Genomic DNA, 21,894 nt, shown 5'->3' on the forward strand with positions numbered 1-21,894 from the left:
GTGGGTGGGGAAAAAAGCATATTCTCTGAGAAATTCTCTTGTAAATGCAGAGAAATAAATTCTTCATCCTCCATTTTTAAACTCTTGGTGATCGAAAACACTTAATTTTCTTCTTCGTTGCTCTACTCTTTCAGGTTTTTTTTTAGTCCAAGAAAAGAGGACGTTAATCTGATTTGACTTTATGTTGTTATAAAATTAATATCTGGTATATTGTTTCATTTATAATTTTTTACCTTGTCCATTTGCATCTTCTACTTCAGGATGGACCTCCTCCAGGATTAGGCCGTGTCATTGGGGAATTGGGCGACGATGGTTGGATCAGGGTCCAGTGGGACACTGGGAGCACCAACTCCTACAGGATGGGAAAGGAAGGGAAGTATGACCTGAAACTGGCTGATCCACCGCCCACTGCACAGCAAACTGCTGACGACTCCGATACAGAAGATGACGCTGGTTAGTGGTTAAATACTTGGTGAATTATTAACACTTATTCTTGATGGAACTTGCTGATTTGATGCTTTTTGAGAGAAAGACATATCCTGGGACATACAACTAGACAACAGAATGATTTTTAAACTAACATTGAAAGGTTGAAATTGAAATGTAATCATTCTACCTTTCCTCTAAATATTTAGGAATACTGGCTTTACCTTGCACTAAATGTTACTTCCTTATCATGTGTCTATACACTGTAAATGGTTTGACTGTAATTATGTATTGTCTTTCCTGTGACTGGTTGGCATGCAACAAAAGCTTTTCACTGTAGCTCGGTACTCGTGACAATTAACTAAACTGAACTGAAGCAGTTGGATCCGAATACAGAAGTTTTGATTCAGCCTATTTTATAAAGGGGAAACCACTCTTCTTTGGGCAGGAATTGAAAATGTAGTTTTGGCAGGGTTGTCAACATGTTTTATATCTATTTATTTTATTTTTTTACTTTTATTTTCATTTTAGTTACATTATATTTTAGTGAGTCTTGGTCCTGGAGGGTTTCTGAGCCATTTCACAATGAATGCAACTGGCATTCGGTGTAAGCTCTGCATGCATCTAATGGCGTCTTATCAAGTATAATTGATGTGAGGGAAAGAACTGCAGATGCTGGTTTAAGGTAGACACACAATGCTGGAGTAACTCAGCGGGTCAGGCAGCATCTCTTGAGAGAAGGAATGTGTGACGTTTCGGGTCGAGACCCTTCTTCAGACTGATGTGACAATTGATGTGAGCTTCAGTTCACATTTTTGGAAGGCTGAGAAAAAAAAAATGTTTGCTTTTAGAAAAATAAATAATACAGCATAACATTTTCTTGTGTGCACAGAAGTGGAACCTGTGGAAAAGAACACCCATCCAACAGTGATGCTGTTGATGGCAACAGTTAACCTTCTGCAGACTTTATCCCTTTCTGCTGGAATTCACTCAGATGTTGTCCCAAATGAAGCTATTAAAACTCTATGTGGGCTTTTGAGGATGCTGGTGGAGAGTGGAGCCTCGGATAAAACAGGTATTGAACTGTAAAATATGGGATCAATCTTTAATTAGTGACAATGTCTCAAGTTCATTCATTTATCATTAAGGAATTAAAAATACCTTTTTAAAATAACTAGAATAATGATATATTTATTTTTTGAGATATTGAGGTCTGCTGTAATGCTTCTAGGAATTGTAAAATAGAAGCTCTATGGTTTCTCATTGCGTACAGCTGCTTAGTCACATTGTGACTGGTTATTAACTATTGGATCTGTGTTGAAATTCTACATTTACTGGTCATCTACCCAATCTCACAAAGTTTGTTGGCGGCATGGTGGCGCAGCGGTAGAGTTGCTGCCTTACAGCGCTTGCTGCACCAGAGATCTTGTCTGTACGGTGTTTGAACGTTCTCCCTGTGACCGTGTGGGTTTTCGTCAAGATCTTCAGTTTCCTCCCACACTCCAAAGACTTACGGGTTTGTAGGAGGAACTACGGGTTTAAGAAGGAACTGCAGATGCTGGAAAATCGAAGGTACACAAAAAAGCTGGAGAAACTCAGCGGGTGGTCACACAAAAGTTTGTAGGCTAACTGGCTTGGGTTTATCTACTTGGTGTAAGTGTAAATTGTCCCTAGTATGTGTAGGATAGTGTTAATATGCAGGGATCACTGGTCAGCGTGGGCCGAAGGGCCTGTTTCCACGCTGTATCTCTAAACTAAACTATAGGACATTCCTAAACACCTGGATGTAGATTATGTATTCTATAAAGTCAATGATAAAATTGTTGTATTTAATTGTTTGGACTATGTATAATTCCTATTGAGAAGAATGGTTTTGTTGTTCTTGTATATCAGTTTGTTATACTTGGCAAAAGAAGAGCTTTGGTAATCAAAAGCTGGCCTTAGACTGACAGGATGTATATGCAAAATATGTTGCCAGGAGTTTGGAATGGATGTTTTTTTTTTTAAATTCTGCAATTCAATCTTTGAGGAATACTTTTATTGTCTGCATCGATCTGCTGCAATATATAAAAGCACACGTGTTTTGGGGAAAAGGTAAAATATTCATGTTGTTATTTCTAGCTCCTTCAGTGAACAAAATTGTATCCAGAGAGCAGCACAGGAGCTGGTGTACACTGGGTTTCATTAGGAGCATAGCACTTACTCCTCGAATGTGTGGCACGATGAGTTCGCCTCAATGGATTAGCTTGCTAACCAGGATTGTGGAAGGACAACAGTCGTTCATTGCTGTATCTTTGCAGCGGCAGGTGAGAAATTCTGTTAAATTCTTTTTTCAGAAGAACCAAGGGCTAGAAGGATTTAAAATATTATTAAAACAATTTGTAGGTTAATTGGCCCCTGTAAATTGCCTCTAGTGTGTAGGGAGGGGCAAAATGGGAGAACATAGAACTGGTGGCCGATTGGGAAAGGGGGAGATGCAGCGAGACCTGGGTGTCATGGTACACCAGTCATTGAAGGTAGGCATGCAGGTGCAGCAGGCAGTAAAGAAAGCGAATGGTATGTAGCTTTCATTGCAAAAGGATTTGAGTATAGGAGCAGGGAGGTTCTACTGCAGTTGTACAGGGTCTTGGTGAGCACAATCCTTGGTATTGCGTACAGTTTTGGTCTCCAAATCTGAGGAAGGACATTATTGCCATAGAGGGAGTGCAGAGACGGTTCACCAGACTGATTCCTGGGATGTCAGGACTGTCTTATGAAGAAAGACTGGATAGACTTGGTTTATACTCTCTAGAATTTAGAAGATTGAGAGGGGATCTTATAGAAACTTACAAAATTCTTAAGGGGTTGGACAGGCTAGATGCAGGAAGATTGTTCCCGATGTTAGGGAAGTCCAGGACAAGGGGTCACAGCTTAAGGATAAAGGGGAAATCCTTTAAAACCGAGATGAGAAGAACTTTTTTCACGCAGAGAGTGGTGAATCTCTGGAACTCTCTGCCACAGAGGGTAGTTGAGGCCAGTTCATTGGCTATATTTAAGAGGGAGTTAGATGTGGCCCTTGTGGCTAAGGGGATCAGGGGGTATGGAGAGAAGGCAGGTACGGGATACTGAGTTGGATGATCAGCCATGATCATATTGAATGGCGGTGCAGGCTCGAAGGGCCGAATGGCCTACTCCTGCACCTAATTTCTATGTTTCTATGTTTCTATGGTGTGAGTTCATGGACTCAGTGGATCGGAGGGCCTGTTTCCATGCTGTTTCCATGTATCTCTGAACTAAATACGCTTGTTGTCTAAAGTGTTCCCCCACACACTCATCATCCAAACATATAAGTATTTGTTTTTGTGCTCCTACAAAGTGAGGAATATTGTTAAACAATATTCAAATGCTGATGCAGGATATTTGAAATAAAACCAGAAAAGACTGAGATACCCTACATGTCAGCAGCATCTATGGTGAAGGAAGCAGAATTGAAGTTTCAGGTCAGAGACCTTTGAATCTGATGAGTATATCCAGTATTTTCTGCTTTTATTACTTATGAGATAATCAGTGAAAATAGATCTGTCTGTGGAATCTAAAGTTGGGGGGTCTGACAGAGTCCAACACGTACTCATACACCATGAGTATGTCTTCTTTAAGGAACATTCATATCTGGTTTCACCAAGGTACTTCCAACCCACCTCTTTCCTAGTTCTTCCCACCATGCACCCCTCATCCCTCAGACCTCTCATCCCTAAACAGAACCATTGGCCACAATCTTTGTTCAAACTCAAGAATGTAAGAAATCCGAGCAGAATCTAGGGTTTCCCCATTCAAACTTGCTCCACCATTTAAGGTCATGGCTCATCTAATACCTCTGTCATTTCCTAGTACGATCATCGTATTCCTTCATTCACTGAATGCTCAGAAATCTCAATTTTCAATAAACACAATGACCAAAGTTCCACAGCCTCCAATGTTCACCAGTGGAAATGAAATGTTTTCTCCTCTCAGTCCTAAATAGTGTATCTCTTTTAAACTCTGCCCAGTCCTGGATTTCTCTGTCAAGGGAAACATCTTCTCTGTATCTGGGCAGTCAAGCTTTTTAACCATTTTGTAAGTTTTAAAGAGATCTTTCTCATTCTTTGTGGAATACAGTCCTTGTCTACTCCAGTTTCCTCACTTATGGAAAACTATGAAATCAGTTAATCTTTTTTTCAAATAAAATTGTCTTAAGGCTTGCTTCTAAAGAGGTTTTTATTCTAAACCTCTTGTTGTAGATAGGTAGGTAGATAGGTAGGTAGATAGGTAGGTAGGTAGGTAGATAGGTAGATAGATAGATAGATAGCCTTTATTGTCATTCAGACCGAAATCTGAATGAAATTGCAGCAGTCATACATATAATACAATAAAAACAACAATAAACACATATTTACATCCACCACAGTGAGTCCACCCAGCCTCTCCTCACTGTGATGGAGGCAAAAGTCTTAGGTCTGCAGTCTCTTCCCTCCTCTTCTCCCTCTGCGCTGAGGCGATACCCCCCGGGCGATGTTATAAATCAGTCCTGCGGCTCAAACACCGCGGCCCGGGGTGGTTGAAGCTGCCGCCCACCAGTCCTGCAGACGCAGCCGCTGGCCCACGGCCGAACCCCGGACTCAGGCCACCACCGGCCTCACGTGAGTACCGCACCGTCTTCAGCCTCGGGCTGGGCCGCCCCGACATGGGCGCCGAACCTCCCCCGGACCGGGCCGCCCCGACTTGGGCGTCGCTTCTCCCTCTGGCCGGGCCGCCCCGACTTGGGCGTCGCTTCTCCCTCGGGCTGGGCCGCCCCGACATGGGCGCCGAACCTAACTCGGGCTGCGAGTGCCGCACCTCCTCGAGCTCGGCCGCTCCGACGGGAGCCTCGTTCCACCCTCGGGCTGGCCGCCCTCACGGGAGCGTCCCAACCTCTTCCAGCCCTGAGCCGGACCACCCTCACGGGAGCGAGCTCAGGGCGAGTCCTGACGGGCTCTGCCTCCGGAGCCTCGAGGTCGTCAGCTCCATTAGGCCTCAGCGCAGACGGAGGCAGAGAAGGGGAATACGACCAAAAAGGTTGTATTCCCCTGCAGGGAAAGACTGCAAACCCCGTTTCACCCCCCCCCCTCATTTTGCTGTGTGTTCCATCCATTAAGCATGTTTATGCTTCCCATCAATTTTCTTTATACCCTTCTCTGTACTCGCAGCCTAGTTTGGCATATATTTGGATGTGTAACATTTAAGTGTAACATTGAGCCAGATTAGGGAAATAGATTGTGAATAGTTGGGGCCCAGGCATCAATACCACCACTAACTCACCAGTTACAACCTAGAAAATATCTGTTATTCCCATTCATTACTTTCTGTCTAATGACCAACTCTTTCTCCATGTCAGTAAATTATCTCCAATTCCATGTGCTCTCACCTTGTTAAAAAAATCTCCTTTGTGGTGGTTTATCGAAAGCCTTCTGAAAACGTAAATACAACACATCCATTGGTTTCCCCCTTATCTATTCTATTAGTCAAAGAGAACACTCCTCAAAGAGCTGGAGCACATTAGTCAATGTGATTTTTTTTTTTTCCTTGCATAAATCTATTTTGACTCTGCAAAATCATTTTATTCTTTTCAAGGTTTTCTTGTACTACATCTTTCACTATAGATTCCAGTAATTTTCTTGCCACCTGTCAGGCTAGTGGGTGGATACTAACCATTTTCTCTTTCCTTTCTTAAATAGTTGGGTCGTGTTTGCTACATTCCAATTAACAGGAGCAATTAGGGCGGCACAATGGCACAGCTAGTAGAGCTTCAGGTCTGATCCTGACTCGGGTGGTGTCTGTTGAGTTTGCACATTCTTCCTGTGACCTTGTGGGTTTCTTCCCACGTTCCAAAGATGTCCGGATTTATAGGTTACTTGGTCTCTGTAAAATTGTCCCTAATGTGCAGGGAATGGATGAGAAAATGGGATACCATGGAACTAGTGTGAACAGGTGATCGATGGCCTCAGTAGGCTGAAAGGCCTGTTTCCATGCTGTATCTAACAAGACCAAACTGATTTCAGAACCTGCAGAACATTGGAGGATGACCACCAGATCATCTGCCATCTTGAAAGTCATTTACTTCAAACCTATGACATGGGTTATCGGTCCTTGGGATTTTTTTTTCAATTTTCAATCTCCAGTACTTTGACAAATTGTTTCCTCAGTTCCTGCTTCTTGCTAGACCTTTGTTTCTCGAAGATATCTAGCAGTTATTATGTGGCTACTTATGTGTCTGCAACCACATCCTCAGCTGATGACAATTTGAACCGTCTGACCCAAACATACTTTCCTATTGATCTACCAGGTATTCTTCTCTTGCAGTCTCACCCACTGAATGATCCAGTCCTTGATTTCCTGTATTCCCTTGCACACTCTGTGACGGTGGGTTGTGCAAAAGGAAGGTCTACCATTGTGTAAGGCCTGATTCAATAGTATTCAATTCTAGGAATTTCTGACTACCAGGCTATCAAGCAAAGTGCTTATTGACCAGCTGTGAGCTGGAAATTTAATGGGTTTGTGGAGAAATTCATCAATTTCTAGAATGCTTTTACTCATGTGTTTTTCTTTCTGTTTGTGTTAAGATCTTAGCCCTGCGTTTACTGCAAGCAGTCCTTCCTTCATGGGACAGGGATGAGCGATCGCGAGACATGAAGCACCTTGTTGAAAAATTGTTCATATTTTTGGGCAGTCTTCTAAGCACCTGCTCATCTGACCTTCCACTCCTGAGAGGCGAGTTGTGTTTAATTGCTTAATCAAAAAATCTTTTTTTTTTTTTAAAAGAACAATGGATAGATACATGGTTTTCCTGGCTATCTTTTCACAGAAGGAATGCTAAGAAGAAAATCTAGGCCTCAGGCTTCTCTGACTGCCACTCATAGTAGCACATTAGCAGAGGAGATAGTTGCCCTGTTGCGAACTCTTCACTCGCTGAATCAATGGAATGGACTTATCAATGAGTACATAAATTCTCAGCTCAACTGTGTCGGTGAAATCATGACAGATAAACAATCAGAGGCAGTAAGTACATCATTCAATTTCTTCTTTGCCCCCGTTTTCTTGTTTAGTGCATGTAAAATGATTTTTTTCTGACTAAGATACAGTTGGCTTGATATCATATTGCACTACAAAGCATTAGTTAAACATTAAAAAAAACAACACACTTTGACAAGAACATGTGCAAACCAACAATGAAACAGGTGTTGAATTAGGAAAACACAATAGTACCCTCCCCAGTTACTGTCCCCTTCTATAATTTTCGCTTTCACCTTTGAATGAATTTTGATCATAAATGATAGGTCGAATTAGGCCATTTGGCCCATCAAATCTGCTCCGCCTTTCAATCATGGCTTATCTATCATGGCTCCAAATCCCATTTTCCTGCCTTCTCCCCATAACCTCTGACACTCATACTAATCAAGAATCTTATCTATCTCTGCCTTAAATATATCCACTGACTTTGCCTCCACAGCTTTCTGTGGAAAATAATTCCACAGATTTATCACCCCCTGACTAAAGAAATTCTTCCTCATCGCCTTCCTAAAAGAATGTCCTTTAATTCTGAGTCTATGACCTCTGGTCCTAGACTCTCCCACTAGTGAAAACATTCTCTTCACATCCACTCTATCGAAGCCTTTCACTATTATGTATGTTTCAAGGGGATCCCTCCTCTTTCTTCTTAACTCCAGGGAATATAGGACCAGTGCTGGAAAATGCTCAACATATGTTAACCTACTCATTCCTGAGATCATTAATGTAAACCTTCTCTGGACCTTCTCCAGAGCCAGCACATCCTTCCTCAGATATGGTGCCCAAAATTGCTCACAATATTCCAAATGCGGCCTGAACTGCACCTTATAGAGCCTCAACATTATATCCCAGTTTTAGTATACAAGCCCTCTCAAAATAAATGCTTGCATTGCGTTTGCGTTCTTTACTACTGATTCGACATGCAGATTAACTGTGGGAATCCTGCACCAGCACTCCCAAGTCCCTTTGCTGCTCTGATTTATGGATTCTCTCCCCATTTAGAAAAAAAATAGGGGAAAATAAAAAAACCTTTTAGTTGTGTGATGGAATATTCAAAAATGTTCTTCTATCTAACTCTTAATTAGTTTGGATGTGGGTTACGTTCTAATCCATTTCAAAATGTATAAGACAATAGACAAAAGGTGCAGGAGTAGGCCATTCGGCCCTTCGAACCAGCACCACCATTCAATGTGATCATGGCTGATCATCCCCAATCAGTACCCTGTTCCTGCCTTCTTCCCATATCCCCTGACTCTGCTATTTTTAAGAGCCCTATCTAGCTCTCTCTTGAAAGCATCCAGAGAACCTGCCTCCACCGCCCTCTGAGGCAGAGAATTCCACACGCACCAGTCGCTGTGAGAAAAAGTGTTTCCTCATCTCCTTTCTAAATGGCTTACTCCTTATTCTTAAACTGTAGCCCCTGGTTCTGGACTCCCCCAACATCGGGAACATGTTACCTGCCTCTAGCGTGTCCAAATCCTTAACAATCATATGTTTATAAGCTTTCCTACGAACATGGAAGGCAAAGCGATTTTACTGTTAAATACAGTGACCTCCATAATGTTTGGGACAAAGACCCATCATTTATTCATTTGCCTCTGTACTCCACAATTTGAGATTTGTAATAGAAAAAAAATCACGTGGTTAAAGCGTACATTGTCAGATTTTAATAAAGGCCATTTTTATACATTTTGATTTCACTATGTAGAAATTACAGCTGTATTTATACTTAATCCCCCATTTCAGGGCACCGTAATGTTTTGGACACAAGGCTTCATAGGTGTTTGTAATTGCTCAGGTGTGTCTAAATGCTCTCGGCAACTAGTCTTTCCTCCAGTCTTTCCATCATCTTTGGAAACTTTTATTGCTGTTTGTTAACATGAGTGAGGACCATAAGTTGTGCCAATTAAAGTCAAAGAAGCCATTATGAAACTGAGAAACAAGAATAAAACTGGAGACAGCAGCCAAACCTTAGGCTTACCAAAATTAACTGTTTGGAACACCATTAAGAAGAAATAGAGCACTGGTGAGCTTACTAATCACAAAGGGACTGGCAGGCCAAGGAAGACCTCCACAGCTGATGACAGAAGAATTCTCTCTATAATAAAGAAAAAATCCCCAAACACCTGTCCTACAGATCAGAAACACTCTTCAGGAGTCAGGTGTGGATTTGTCAATGACCACTGTCTGCAGAAGACTTCATGAACAGAAATACAGAGGCTACACTGTAAGATGCAAACCACTGGTTAGCTGCAAAAATAGGATGGCCAGGTTACAGTTTGCCAATAAATACTTAAAAGAGCCACCACAGTTCTGGAAAAAGTTCTTGTGGACAGATGAGACGAAGATTAACTTATATCAGAGTGATGGCAAGAGCAAAGTATGGAGGAGAGAAGGAACTGCCCAAGATCCAAAGCATACCACTTCATCTGTGAAACACAATGGTGAGGGTGTTATGGCCTGGGCATGTATGGCTGCTGAAGGTACTGGTTCACTTATCTTCATTGATGATACAACTGCTGATGGTAGTAGCATAATGAATTCTGAAGTGTATAGGCGCATCCTATCTGCTCAAGTTCAAATAAATGCCTCAAAACTCATTGGCCGGGGTTCATTCTACAGGAAGACAATGATCCCAAACATACTGCTAAAGCAACAAAGGAGTTTTTCAAAGCTAAAAAATTGTCAATTCTTGAGTGGCCAAGTAAATCACCCGATCTGAACCCAATTGAGCATGCCTTTGATATGCTGAAGAGAAAACTGAAGGGGACTAGCCCACAAAATAAGCATAAGCTAAAGATGGCTGCAATACAGGCCTGGCAGAGCATTACCAGAAAAGACACGCAGCAACTTGTGAGGTCCATGCATTACAGACTTCAAACAGTCACTGCATGCAAAGGATATGCAACAAAATACTAAACATGACTACTTTCATTTCCATAACATTGCTGTATCCCAAACATTATGGTGCCCTGAAATGTGGGGGGACTATGTATAAACACTGCTGTAATTTCTGCATGATGGAACCAAAATGTATTAAAATGGCCTTTATTAAAATCTGACAATGTGCTCTTTAACTCCATGTGATTTTTGTTTTTTCTATTACAAATCTCAAATTGTAGAGTACAGAGGCAAATAAATAAATGATGGGCCGTAGTCCCAAACATTATGGAAGGCACTGTACGTGATGTGTGTCTCAGTGGATGCCATACTTTGCCTATTCTGAAGGGGGTCTAAAAACCTATTCCAACCTGAAATGTCAATATCCACGTACTCCAGAGATGCTGCCTGACCCGCAGAGTTTCTCCAGCACTTTGTGTTCAGCGAAGGATTCTGGCATCTGCAGTTCCTTGTGTCTATATTTTGTCCCCTCATGGGAAAAGAGATAACGATCTCTGTGGCATGTATTATTATATAAGACAGTGAAATGTCTTTTAGTGTGTGAAATATTTTCTTCTGTCATCTTGCAGACAGCCTTGGAAGACTATTTTCCTGATTCGGACAATCCAGAGATTGGTGGGCTGATGGCAGTATTGGCTGTAATTGGTGGAATAGATGGACGGCTGCGCTTGGGTGGCCAGGTGATACAAGAAGAAATTGGAGAGGGGACCGTGGCTAGAATTACTCCCAAGGGAAAAATTACAGTGCAGTTCCACGATGTGAGAACATACAGAGTCTGTCCTTTGAGTCAGTTACAACCGGTAGGTCCTTGGTTCTTAGTTTCTTGGTCCTCCAAAATATTCCAAATGGAAACTGATATGTGGCTACTAAGCTCTGCATCTTGCCTTTGCATTATCTCAACAGAGCCATCATGCTTTTGCCTTGATAGGCCATTTCATAATATAATTGTAGAGATAATGACATTTCTGTTTGTTTCAGCTCCCAGTGACTGCCTTTAGTGTTAACAGCTTGCCATTTTCTGACCTAATGCTGTCTGTCTGGGCTCAACTTGTGAATCTGGCAGGGAGCAAACTTGAAAAGCACAGGATGAAGAAGTCAAGTCAAAGCCTCACAGGTAACTAAAATATTGTCTTTAAAAAATCTTTATTTTTGAATTAGCCGAGTGCAAACTTGATGCTGCTTCAGAATGGCCTAATTGTACTCCTATCACTTATGACTTATAATAATAATAAATTTTATTTTTTTGGGCGCCTTTCAAAAATCTCAAGGACACCTTACAGAGATTAACAAGAATAATAAAACATATAATCGGAATAAAATAAAAAATAATGACATCACCAAAACACAAATTAAAAACAGAATTGCATCCAAAGACAATAAATCAAAAACACAATGTGAAGAGAGAGCAGCGGCAGCTAAAGCGCGCCAGCGTCCACTCTCCCTTCCGACAGCCATCTTGGACACAGACCAACACGTTCACCTACACACAAAAAAAATCATCCCCCCACGATGGTTACCACTGTGGGGGAAGGCACAATGTCCAGTCCCCATTCCCAGTTCACCCAAAGTCAGGCCTATTGAGGCCACCGCTACTGCCTCTACGGAGGCCCGATGTTCCTGGCCGTTCTCACCGGGTGGTGTTGCCCTGGCGTCGGGAGAGTCCTCTCAGCGGCTGGGCCACCTGGAACGGCCGCTTCCTAACTGGGGACCACGGCTTCCAACGCCGGTTTGGAGCTCCCAGGCTCCCATGTTAGAGTCGGCGCCGCCCGCTCCGCAGATCCGCAGCCCGGAGGTGTTGATCTGGGCGGTCATAGCTCACCGGAGCTCCAGCGTGTCGATCCAGCGCGGTGACCCAGGCAAGGCATCGCCCGCTCCGCTCCGCGACAGCGCCCCATCGCTGTGCCGCCACCGAAGCCGAGGTGCTGGGCGGTCCCCGCCACGAAACGGCGCTCCACGCCCGCTGGTGGGCCACGAGGACGGGTCGACGGGGCAGCCCGGTGAAAAAGCTGCCTCACCGACCAGGTAGGGAACTAGAAGTATTATTACCTCCTTCCCCCCACATTAAAAAGTCCATTTCTCCAACAGACAAAGGACAGGACTTACTAAATCTTCAAAAAAAAAGTGAGTTAAACGGACGGCTGCTGGTTAGCAGCCGTTCCCCAAGATGGCTCCTCCTCCTAGTCATAGACTTATGACTATAATTGAGTTAGAGGATCTTTGCGCAGGCCATTTGATGTAAGGACCTTACTGCGACTCAATGGTTTACTTTCAGATGTGTTACAATTTCTAAAGTTGAATTGAACCATGAGCTGAGATTTTGTATTAACCTTATTTTAAATTTCTCCTGACATTTAGCATAATTTATTTGATACAATTTCAGTATAATCAAACGTAAAACATTCTTTGATAATATTGAAGTCTGGATCATCTTAGAATTTTTTCCTCCCGCACTAGCCCTGTGCGGGTGACATAATAAATGAATATTCAATGTGAAAGATGCGCCTTTAAGATGAAAGATAATTTTCCTTGATATCTTCTTGCATCATTTTGGATGATATTTTAAAGGTTTTTTCCTTAAACTGATAAAATGTGGCATTTTTACATTGAAGTTGTCTCGAGTTTGGTATTTTGAAATTTAGTATTAATATACATATTTTTCCTTTTAGATCAAGTGGATTTATTTTTGCTAAGATGTCAGCAGCTGCGACTGTACATACTTAAAGCGGCTCGGGCTTTGCTCATGCATCAAGATAAATTGAGACAAATTCTCTCTCAGCCTGCTGTGTTTGAAACGGGAACACATTCTACAGGTAGGTACTAGCTATCCATTTCAACTATTCTGATAAGTGTGACAGCTTCATCAAAGTTAACTTTTTCATTGATAAGCGTCCTGGCAAGAAACGTCACCTATCCCTGTTCTCCAGAGATGCTGCCTGACCCACCCGAGTTCCCCAGCACTTTGTGTCCTGTTTTATAAATCAGCATCTGCAGTTCCCTTTTTGCATTAATCTTTTAATCCTGAGGATCTTGTCCCGAAATGTCACTTATTCCTTCTCTATTGAGATGCTGCCTGTCCCGCTGAGCTGAGTTACTCCCACATTTTGTGTTTCTCTCTGGTGTAAACCAGCAACTGCAGTTCCTTCCTACACAGTCGTCTATTAACGAGATGGTCCTGGTATTAATTATATCGTACTTAGTAGTTTATAAGCTCTCACCTTGTTAGAGAGACTTGATTATTTAACATGTTTGCATTTCAGTGCCGCACAGTGAGTGAATGTGTTAATAAGTGCATGTCAAAGACACCTTAGCAGTGAAGCTTAAGTGATCTTGGACAAGTGGCCTGTCCAAGATCACTTAATCATTACCAATTCAAAATAAACTATCTGATCATTGAATTCAATGCTGTTTGTGGTACCTTGATATGTGTTTTCCCAAAGAGAGCAATGATTTACTAAAATTCACAATTTGTGTGATTGTGAAGTAGCGCTTGTCTTTTTGTCCCCATTATTCTTACCGCCTATAGTAATGTAGCATTTTATGTCTTTGTTTTCAGAGGACGTAACGGTCTCCTCTCCTGACGTTGTTGATTTTTCACCGGAAGGACCACAGCCCCCACTGATCTTATTACAGCAACTACTGAGTGCCGCCACCCAACCATCTCCAGTGAAAGCTGTGTTTGATAGATCGGAACTTGAGGTTTGATCACTCTTTGATGTTTTCCTTAACATGCAAATAAAAATGTTTCTGAATAAGCTAATCTCATATTTTCTAGCAAGCACATTTAAAAAAAAAAAAGCAGAGCAATTGATCATAATTCCAGTCTTCTGGGCTTCAAGATTCAAGAGATCAAGAGAGTTTATTGTCATGTGTCCCAGATAGGACAATGAAATTCTTGCTTTGCTTCAGCACAACAGAATATAGAAGGCATGAATGTTGCTGCTTAACCAACTGTAGACAGTTTCTTTTGCTCCAAGGTTGTATTTTGTCCAAGTTTAGTTATTGGTAGCCCAACTTTGTTGTTAATTCACTTCTGAAACAGCCATTAATTGAAGTGTATCGGTTATTTTCGTAAAACTACTGCTCTGGCTGAACTTGGCAGCCGAGTTCCCCAACATATTATGCTTCCTTAGTACTCTGGCAGTTCAGTACATTAGGTGTGCGCAGATAAAAGTAGTGATGTGGTTAACACCCTACTCTCTAGTCAAGTCAAGTCACTTTTATTTCTATAGCACATTTAAAAAACAACTCTCGTTGACCAAAGTGATTTACATTGGTGGAGGTACTAACATTATACAACAGTGGTTCATAGATTAAGTACATACATAAATACATACATATAGCCCTCCCTCAGAGGACGTCAAGAAAGGCTTGAGAGTAAAGATGAGTTTTAAGTTTCAACTTAAAAGAGTCGATGGAGGAGGCAGTTCTGATGCGAAGAGGGATGCTGTTCCACAGTCTAGGAGCTGCAACCGCAAAGGAGCAGTCGCCCCTGAGCATGTGCCTAGACCGCGGGATGTTCAGTTACCCAAGTCGGCCGATATGTGGGACCTGGAGGTAGAGTGGTGGGTAAGCAGACTTTTGATGTAGGTGGGGGCAAGTAAGGGCTTTGTAAACATAAAGAAGGATCTTGAAATTTATTCGGAACCGCACAGGGAGCCAGTGGAGAGAGGCCAGAATCAGGGTGATGTGATCATTTTTTCGGATGCCCGTCAGGAGTCTCGCTGCGGTGTTTTGGATCAGTTGCAGGCGGGACAGGGATTGGCTGATGCCAGTGTAAAGGGAGTTGCAGTAATCAAGGCGGGAGGAGATAAATGTGTGGATGGTCTTTTCGAGGTCATCAAACTGGGGGAATTGTTTTATTTTAGCTATCGTCCGAAGCTGGAAGAAGCTAGCTTTTACCACGGCATTGACTTGTTTGTCAAATTTCAAAGCTGAGTTAAATATCACGTTCTAAGCGAATACAGCAATAACTGTTTAAGCCTACCACAAGATACCCATAGTTTAATTAATTTCATAGCCAATTACACAAGACAGCATATGTTTATTAAAATTATATAACACTCTAGCTCTGTGTGTTGCCTGCACCTCACATGTTGTCAGAAGTGTAGATTATCAATGAATAAATCCTGGAAAAGTATGGTGAGACTTCTCTCTGTTTTATTAATGTCATTGAACAACTGTTGCCGTTTCAAATTAGTTTATACACAAGTGCATTGAAATTCCTTGTTCGCATGAAGCTCGTAGCATTAACAGCAATGATAAATCCAACAATAACTATGACAACAGGTAATAAATAGCAGAATGGTGCAAGATTGTAACGCAAAACTCAAGTAGAACCAGAGTCCTACAGCCAGGAGCAGGCCTTTGGCCCAACACGTCCATGCTGACCAAGATGTACTATCTAAGCTCATCCCATTTGCCTGTGTTTGGCTTGTATCCATTTAAATCTTAAAGTGGTGCAAAGGGTAAAACAGCTCTCCTCAAGTCCTCTCCAACCCCATTCTCTAAATCTATGTCCTGTACTTTTATTCACCTCTGGTAAGGGGTAAAGATTCCTGCAGTCCACCCGTTCAATATCTCTGAGTTTACGATTAAACCTGTGGGTCTTGGGTCATGTTCTCAGCACTCTTTATATTGCACATATTGGTTGGACTATCTTGTAGCTGCTATTAGATGCCATGTTTGGAATAGCTTGCTCTGGCAAGCATCTCGTTGATGCAATTGAGTAAATGAAATATATGGGTTCACATCATGTGAATATTCCTTGAGCATATAATACTGTCTGCTGTGGATACCAGTGAAGGAGAAAGATAAATCATGTTTTGTTATGTAATTTCTTTTTTTTTTTATTTTTTAATATTTTATTTTATTAGAAGTAAGTACAGTCATATGGCACCAAAGTGCCTAATATATATTTTCATAATACATTTTATGTACAACTTCTTTTTTTTTTTTTGTTACATTGAAAAAAGATGAGAATAAGAAAAATAAGTTAGAAGCACATCTCGTATGTGTATGTGACAAATAAACTTGACTTGACTTGACTTGACTTGATGTATTTGCTTATGTAATGTTAATGCTGATTGGAGTCTACATACTGATATTTTTTTCTTGTGACGTGCGCTAGGCTGCTGCCTTGGCTGTCTGTCAGTTCCTGGCAGTGGAATCTACACAACCATGTATGCCTGTATTTGATGACAGCAGTTCAAGTGAAGCTACGACACCTGTTACAGTGCAGCCCATGCGATCAATAAAACACAAGAAGCGAAAGCCTTCTCCCCCTCCACCTTTACCCATTGTGGCTCAGCTAATGGAAATGGGCTTTGGACGGAAAAATATTGAGTTTGCACTGAAATCACTAACAGGAGTCTCTGGAAATGCTTCAGGATTGCCAGGTAAAGAAAAGGCAGTATTCAGATATTCGTTAGAGCTTCCATCGTTTTATGTAAAGTTTTTCTTTTGACTAAATGTTTCATTCTGGAGTTTAAGAAAATTGCAACATGGCTAAGCACAATCTAAAGACTGGTTGTTTAATGAGTTCACTCATTGGTTATTTAATGGATTACTGCAGTACATAGTTTGTCCAGCAGTAATAAGCAGAAAATTGTACCTTAAATAGATATTGTCTTGAATTTTATTTTGAAGGCGTTGAAGCACTAGTTGGTTGGCTGTTGGATCATCCTGATGTACAGATCACAGATCTCTCTGATACCGAGAGCACATTGTCAGAATACTCGGATGAAGAAATTCTGGAAGATGTTGAAGAGGCTGAAGCTGCATGCGCCATTAGTGGTTCTCAAGCAACGATATCTAATGTAATTTTAAAGCAGAATATAGTTTATTTTAATCGGCTTGGCCATTGTTTTACTGAACATTTCCGCTCAGACCGCCAAAACCAAGGGTTCCCAACCTAGGGTAAATTTACCTCTAGGGGGTATATTTCGCCTACCCGGGGGGGTAAATATCTTGATTCTGGATTTGTACATATTTTGTCTCATTGACTGACTGTGTTTGGTTCTAGTCTACCAGTATATGTTCATCATTAGTTGTTCATAAATAAGTGAAATAACATTGTTATTTGCCATTAAAGTTGCCTGGGGTAAAAGGGATGAAAAAGGTTGGGAACCCCTGGCCTAAACCTACCTGGTCTCCCGGTTGCGAAACACTTAAACTCTCCTTCCCATTCCCACACTGACCTTTCTGTCTTGGGCCTCCTCCATTGAGAGAGGCCCAGCACAAATTGGAGGACAGCATCTCATTTTGCTTGGGCAGTTTTTGCCCCAGCGGTATGAACATTGACTTCTCCAACATTGCCTTCCCTCAACCTCTCCATCCCTCCCCCTTCCCAGTTCTCCGACCAGTCTGACTGTCCCCCTGATTACATTTTATCTGTTTGCTTTGTTGTCAACTTCTGAGCTAACAATGATCTATTCTACATTTTCTCTTTTGATGTGGCGCCTTCACACTTTACCCTACCTTATCTCTGTGTCTCCCTCTCCCCAGACCCTCTGTCTGAAGAAGGGTCTCGACCCGAAACATCACCCATTCCTTCTATCCAGAGATGCTGCCCGACCCACTGAGTTACTCCAGCATTTCGGGCCTATCTTACTTAAATAACAGTTGGGTTGTGAGCTGTAATTCAAATGACAATATCCTGTTCTTATTTTGTAGCCTTGGGCTGCTGTGGTGACTGAAAGCCAAACTTATAAGAAACGTGCAGATTTCCTGAACAATGATGATTATGCTGTGTACATAAGGGAGAACGTTCAGGTGAGGATCGCCTTACGATTTAATTGTTGCTGAGCCATTAATTTGAACGGCATAAATGATTTGAAAAATACTGCAGATGTAATTTTGCTCTTTTTTTTTGACCATGCAGGTGGGAATGATGGTTCGATGCTGCAGAACATACGAAGAGGTATGCGAGGGAGATATGGGCAAAGTAATCAAACTGGATCGAGATGGGTTGCATGACCTAAATGTGCAGTGTGACTGGCAACAAAAAGGTGGCACTTACTGGGTTAGATACATCCACGTTGAATTATTGGGTATGTACATGCAATACCAATCACAAATATATATCGCACAATAGTTGCAGTGATTGTTCTGAATTGCAGCTTACTACATTTTAAGTGGTGTTCACCAGAAGTTTGTACTTTCTTTTGTCCACCAGGTTTCCCCCCACAGAATTCTACTTCTCACATAAAGATTGCAGATAAAGTGCGGGTTAAGGCTTCAGTTACAACTCCAAAGTACAAGTGGGGATCTATTACCCACAGGAGTATTGGTGTTGTAAAAGGTAAAAATATCCTCGTCTTCTGTTCTGCACCAGCAAATATAATCACGCGATTGTTTTGATCAGGATTGATCAATTGGTACAAAGGAAGATGTCGTTTTGCAGCAATGGGGGGAAAGTTGCTAAATGTTGATGCATAGATTATAATACCTGCGATTATGGGTGTTCAGGTTATGCAAGGTTATCCTTATGAAATTCACAAATCACTACCCAGAAGTTAAATGTGCAGAAAAAAATTGCCCTTGCAGAATTAATGTTGGAAAAGAATAAGGAACTATTTAATTCTAGTTATTTTTTTTTAAAGCTATAATTTTTTAACAGATGAGTAATTGTTTTGATTTATTAATATAGACACTAAACTACATATTAAGCAGATCATGGTTGAAATGGATAAGTTTATTCTTCATTAATTTAAATTTATTTAAGGATTACTACGTAGTCGTGGTGTGAAGAACATGTAACAATGGATACTTGATAGTGTCTATAATCCTAACGCATTTTCGTTATGCATTGGAATTTCTTTCTTTCAGCATTCAGTGCTAATGGGAAGGATGTTATAGTTGATTTTCCTCAGCAGTCCCACTGGACTGGGCTGCTGTCTGAAATGGAGTTGGTTCCCAGCATCCACCCAGGAGTCACGTAAGAAATTTAACAAAATAATGAAATTGGCTCTCTTCATATTTGTGTCCATTTATTCTATGAAGTAATGAATATATTGTATTAAAAAACATACTGATTCATATTGAAGTCTAGAATTTATTTCATTTTCCCATCTTTATGATTGGCTTAGTATGCACTCTCATTCACTCTCATTTTCAGTTTATTCAATCTACTTAATATTTACCAAGTTAAATTGAGATGATGTGATCTGAGAGGAAATGGGGCAAATGGATGTGATTAGAACTCAATAGAGTTTTCCTTGTGGATGTACATAATTTCCTTATTATGCATCCACTTCGCTCCACCTCGCATCTATCCCTACATTATCTTCAAAGTTTGTCCTTTTTTGTATTACCGTTGCTTTCCCAATAACTTGCATCTTGCTATTGCAGAATCATCTTGGAAGGTTCAAATGTTAAAACATCTCTTCCATTGTCGCTTCTAACATTGCTTTTCCCCTTTCACACTTAGTCTCCAAACCTGCTGACCCAATTGCTCTTGCTTGCAATTTCCTCTGCAGGACTTCAAATAATCTCCTTAAAGCATTTATCTTGACCTGCCTGTCAATATTACACATGGTTGCCATCAGTGTCAAATGATCTCACTATCATCCTTCACTTTTACTGTCCTACCTTTTTAATTGTTATCTCAAATTATGTATATCCAATTACTTCCGCCATCCGTCCACTCAATTTTCAAGTGTATTCCAAGCCTCTTGTAGCCTTTCCTTTGTGATTAGGAGGGGGGTAAAAAAAAAAAATCTATGCTTGTGCAAAATTTGAAAGGCACTTGAAGCAGCTTGGATCTGATATTTTACTTGGGCAAAGTGTTGGAAGTTCCGTTAGGTTCTTGAATAAGAGACGGCAGATGAGTGTAATTTAATTAGGCTTTGCTTATTTGCCTTCAACAGATGTGACGGTTGTCAGATGTTTCCAATGAATGGGCCCAGGTTCAAATGCAGAAACTGTGATGATTTTGATTACTGTGAAAATTGTTTCAAGACAAGGAAACACAATTCAAGGCATACCTTTGGGAGAATTAATGAGCCAGGTAAAATGCAATTCAAACTAAATATCAGAGTACTGTGAAACTACTCAAACATTTCAGTCCAACACCCTGTGCTGACGATAAAAGTTATTAATTCCATAATGGAAGAACTGTCTGCATTTTACAATAACTATTTGCATATTGTTTTAGTCCTAAAGGTGGATATATTAGTGAATGGAATGGTTTAGAGTACCAGATAATCCTTCAGTAATATATATCTAATTCTCTTGGACTTTTAAGTAGCTAATTGCATTAAAGTTCAATTATGAACGTTGGAATTCAATTGAGTTCCATTTGAGGTCTTGAAGATTTTATGGTGTAAAGTTTTTTGGGGGTTTTTTTCCCCCTTAATTTTGTCTTACCATCTCCACTTGAAGGAGTTAGTAATCATTTCTATACCGGTTTTAAAGGGCAATCACCTGTATTTACTGGGCGCTCAGGAAAACAGCAAAAGAAACGATACAGCTGCCAGAGAGGAATGTTGTTGGATGAGTGGTCAAAAATTGTGAAGAACTTTGGAGTCTCCTCGTCTGTTAGTCAAGCTTCCCGCCTCATTGATGGCTCTGGGCAGTGTTGGCAGTCGTCGGGTTCACAAGGAAAAGTAAGTGATTGAATTGAACTAAGTCATTGAATTGATTCGCTTTTATATTTGTCTTTCATATATTTTAAGAGTCAATCCTTAAAATACTGGAACTCTGCCTCTCCTGAACTTTCATATCTGAAATTGTATTCGTTTTGGTCTGTTTAAAAAAAAAAAAAAAAAAAGCTTTATTTCTCAGTGTGGGAAGCAGAGCTTCTCTCTTTCAATTAAATTTAATGCAAATTATATTTCAGTGTAGCCCTCGATCAAATGTCTAGGTTTCTCCTTCAAAATAGCTTCAGGTTTGGTAGGTTTTAAGTCTATTTCAATCTGATACAGTCAAGTATGCTTGATGGTTCAGATTGCCAACAAGAAATCTATAACCTTCCATTCATATTCTCCTTGTAAAACAAGGGTGATCGACTAATACAAGGGCACTGCTGGTGCTCAACAGAGCCACTCTCAAGATTGCTGCCTGCGGTTTCACAGACTGGATATGAAGAATATTATTTGGATTTTTGAATCCATTTTTATTTTACACTGACAGTGAGATCATGAAGTTGCTGTCAGCCCCAGCATTTGATGTTGTGGCATATCTTAACCTCTCGGGTTCTTATGGCTTAAAGAAACCCTAGTTTTACACTGACAGAGGGTAAGAAAAATGAAAGAAAATGAAATATCTTATTCATGAAGTGGGCTTTACTGGAAGGTAATGGATTCCTGTTTTGAGACTCTTATTTCTCAAATGCTCTGAATATTGAGTAAAACTCAAGAGGTTTGTGAATGCACTGTCAAATTTTCTTTGATCAATTTAAGGCCCCTGCATCATGTTTGATCCTTCCAATAATGACAGCTTTACCACCTAACAGCCCGCACTGCAGTCCATTACTTTTCATCTGTGCATTCTGGGTTTTCAAGTGGCTGA

General features: G+C 41.0%; 1 protein-coding gene across 3 annotated transcripts in view; it reads left to right on the forward strand.

Moving 5' to 3' along the window:
- The window catches only part of herc2 (HECT and RLD domain containing E3 ubiquitin protein ligase 2), a 192,596-nt gene that overhangs the window by 104,875 nt on the left and 65,827 nt on the right, over positions 1-21,894 (forward strand). For all 3 annotated transcript variants that reach the window (XM_055636505.1, XM_055636506.1, XM_055636507.1), the window contains exons 37-53: positions 261-453; positions 1,319-1,501; positions 2,548-2,732; positions 7,041-7,188; positions 7,283-7,476; positions 10,956-11,186; positions 11,365-11,500; positions 13,053-13,196; positions 13,940-14,082; positions 16,514-16,781; positions 17,032-17,201; positions 18,058-18,156; positions 18,266-18,434; positions 18,560-18,685; positions 19,213-19,321; positions 20,253-20,392; positions 20,800-20,990. In XM_055636505.1, the coding sequence (XP_055492480.1) occupies positions 261-453; positions 1,319-1,501; positions 2,548-2,732; positions 7,041-7,188; positions 7,283-7,476; positions 10,956-11,186; positions 11,365-11,500; positions 13,053-13,196; positions 13,940-14,082; positions 16,514-16,781; positions 17,032-17,201; positions 18,058-18,156; positions 18,266-18,434; positions 18,560-18,685; positions 19,213-19,321; positions 20,253-20,392; positions 20,800-20,990 (2,829 nt within the window). The remainder of the gene's footprint in view (positions 1-260; positions 454-1,318; positions 1,502-2,547; positions 2,733-7,040; positions 7,189-7,282; positions 7,477-10,955; positions 11,187-11,364; positions 11,501-13,052; positions 13,197-13,939; positions 14,083-16,513; positions 16,782-17,031; positions 17,202-18,057; positions 18,157-18,265; positions 18,435-18,559; positions 18,686-19,212; positions 19,322-20,252; positions 20,393-20,799; positions 20,991-21,894) is intronic.

The sequence above is a fragment of the Leucoraja erinacea genome, chromosome 6, assembly GCF_028641065.1.
Source record: "Leucoraja erinacea ecotype New England chromosome 6, Leri_hhj_1, whole genome shotgun sequence".
In the NCBI taxonomy this organism is placed as follows: Eukaryota; Metazoa; Chordata; class Chondrichthyes; order Rajiformes; family Rajidae; genus Leucoraja; species Leucoraja erinaceus.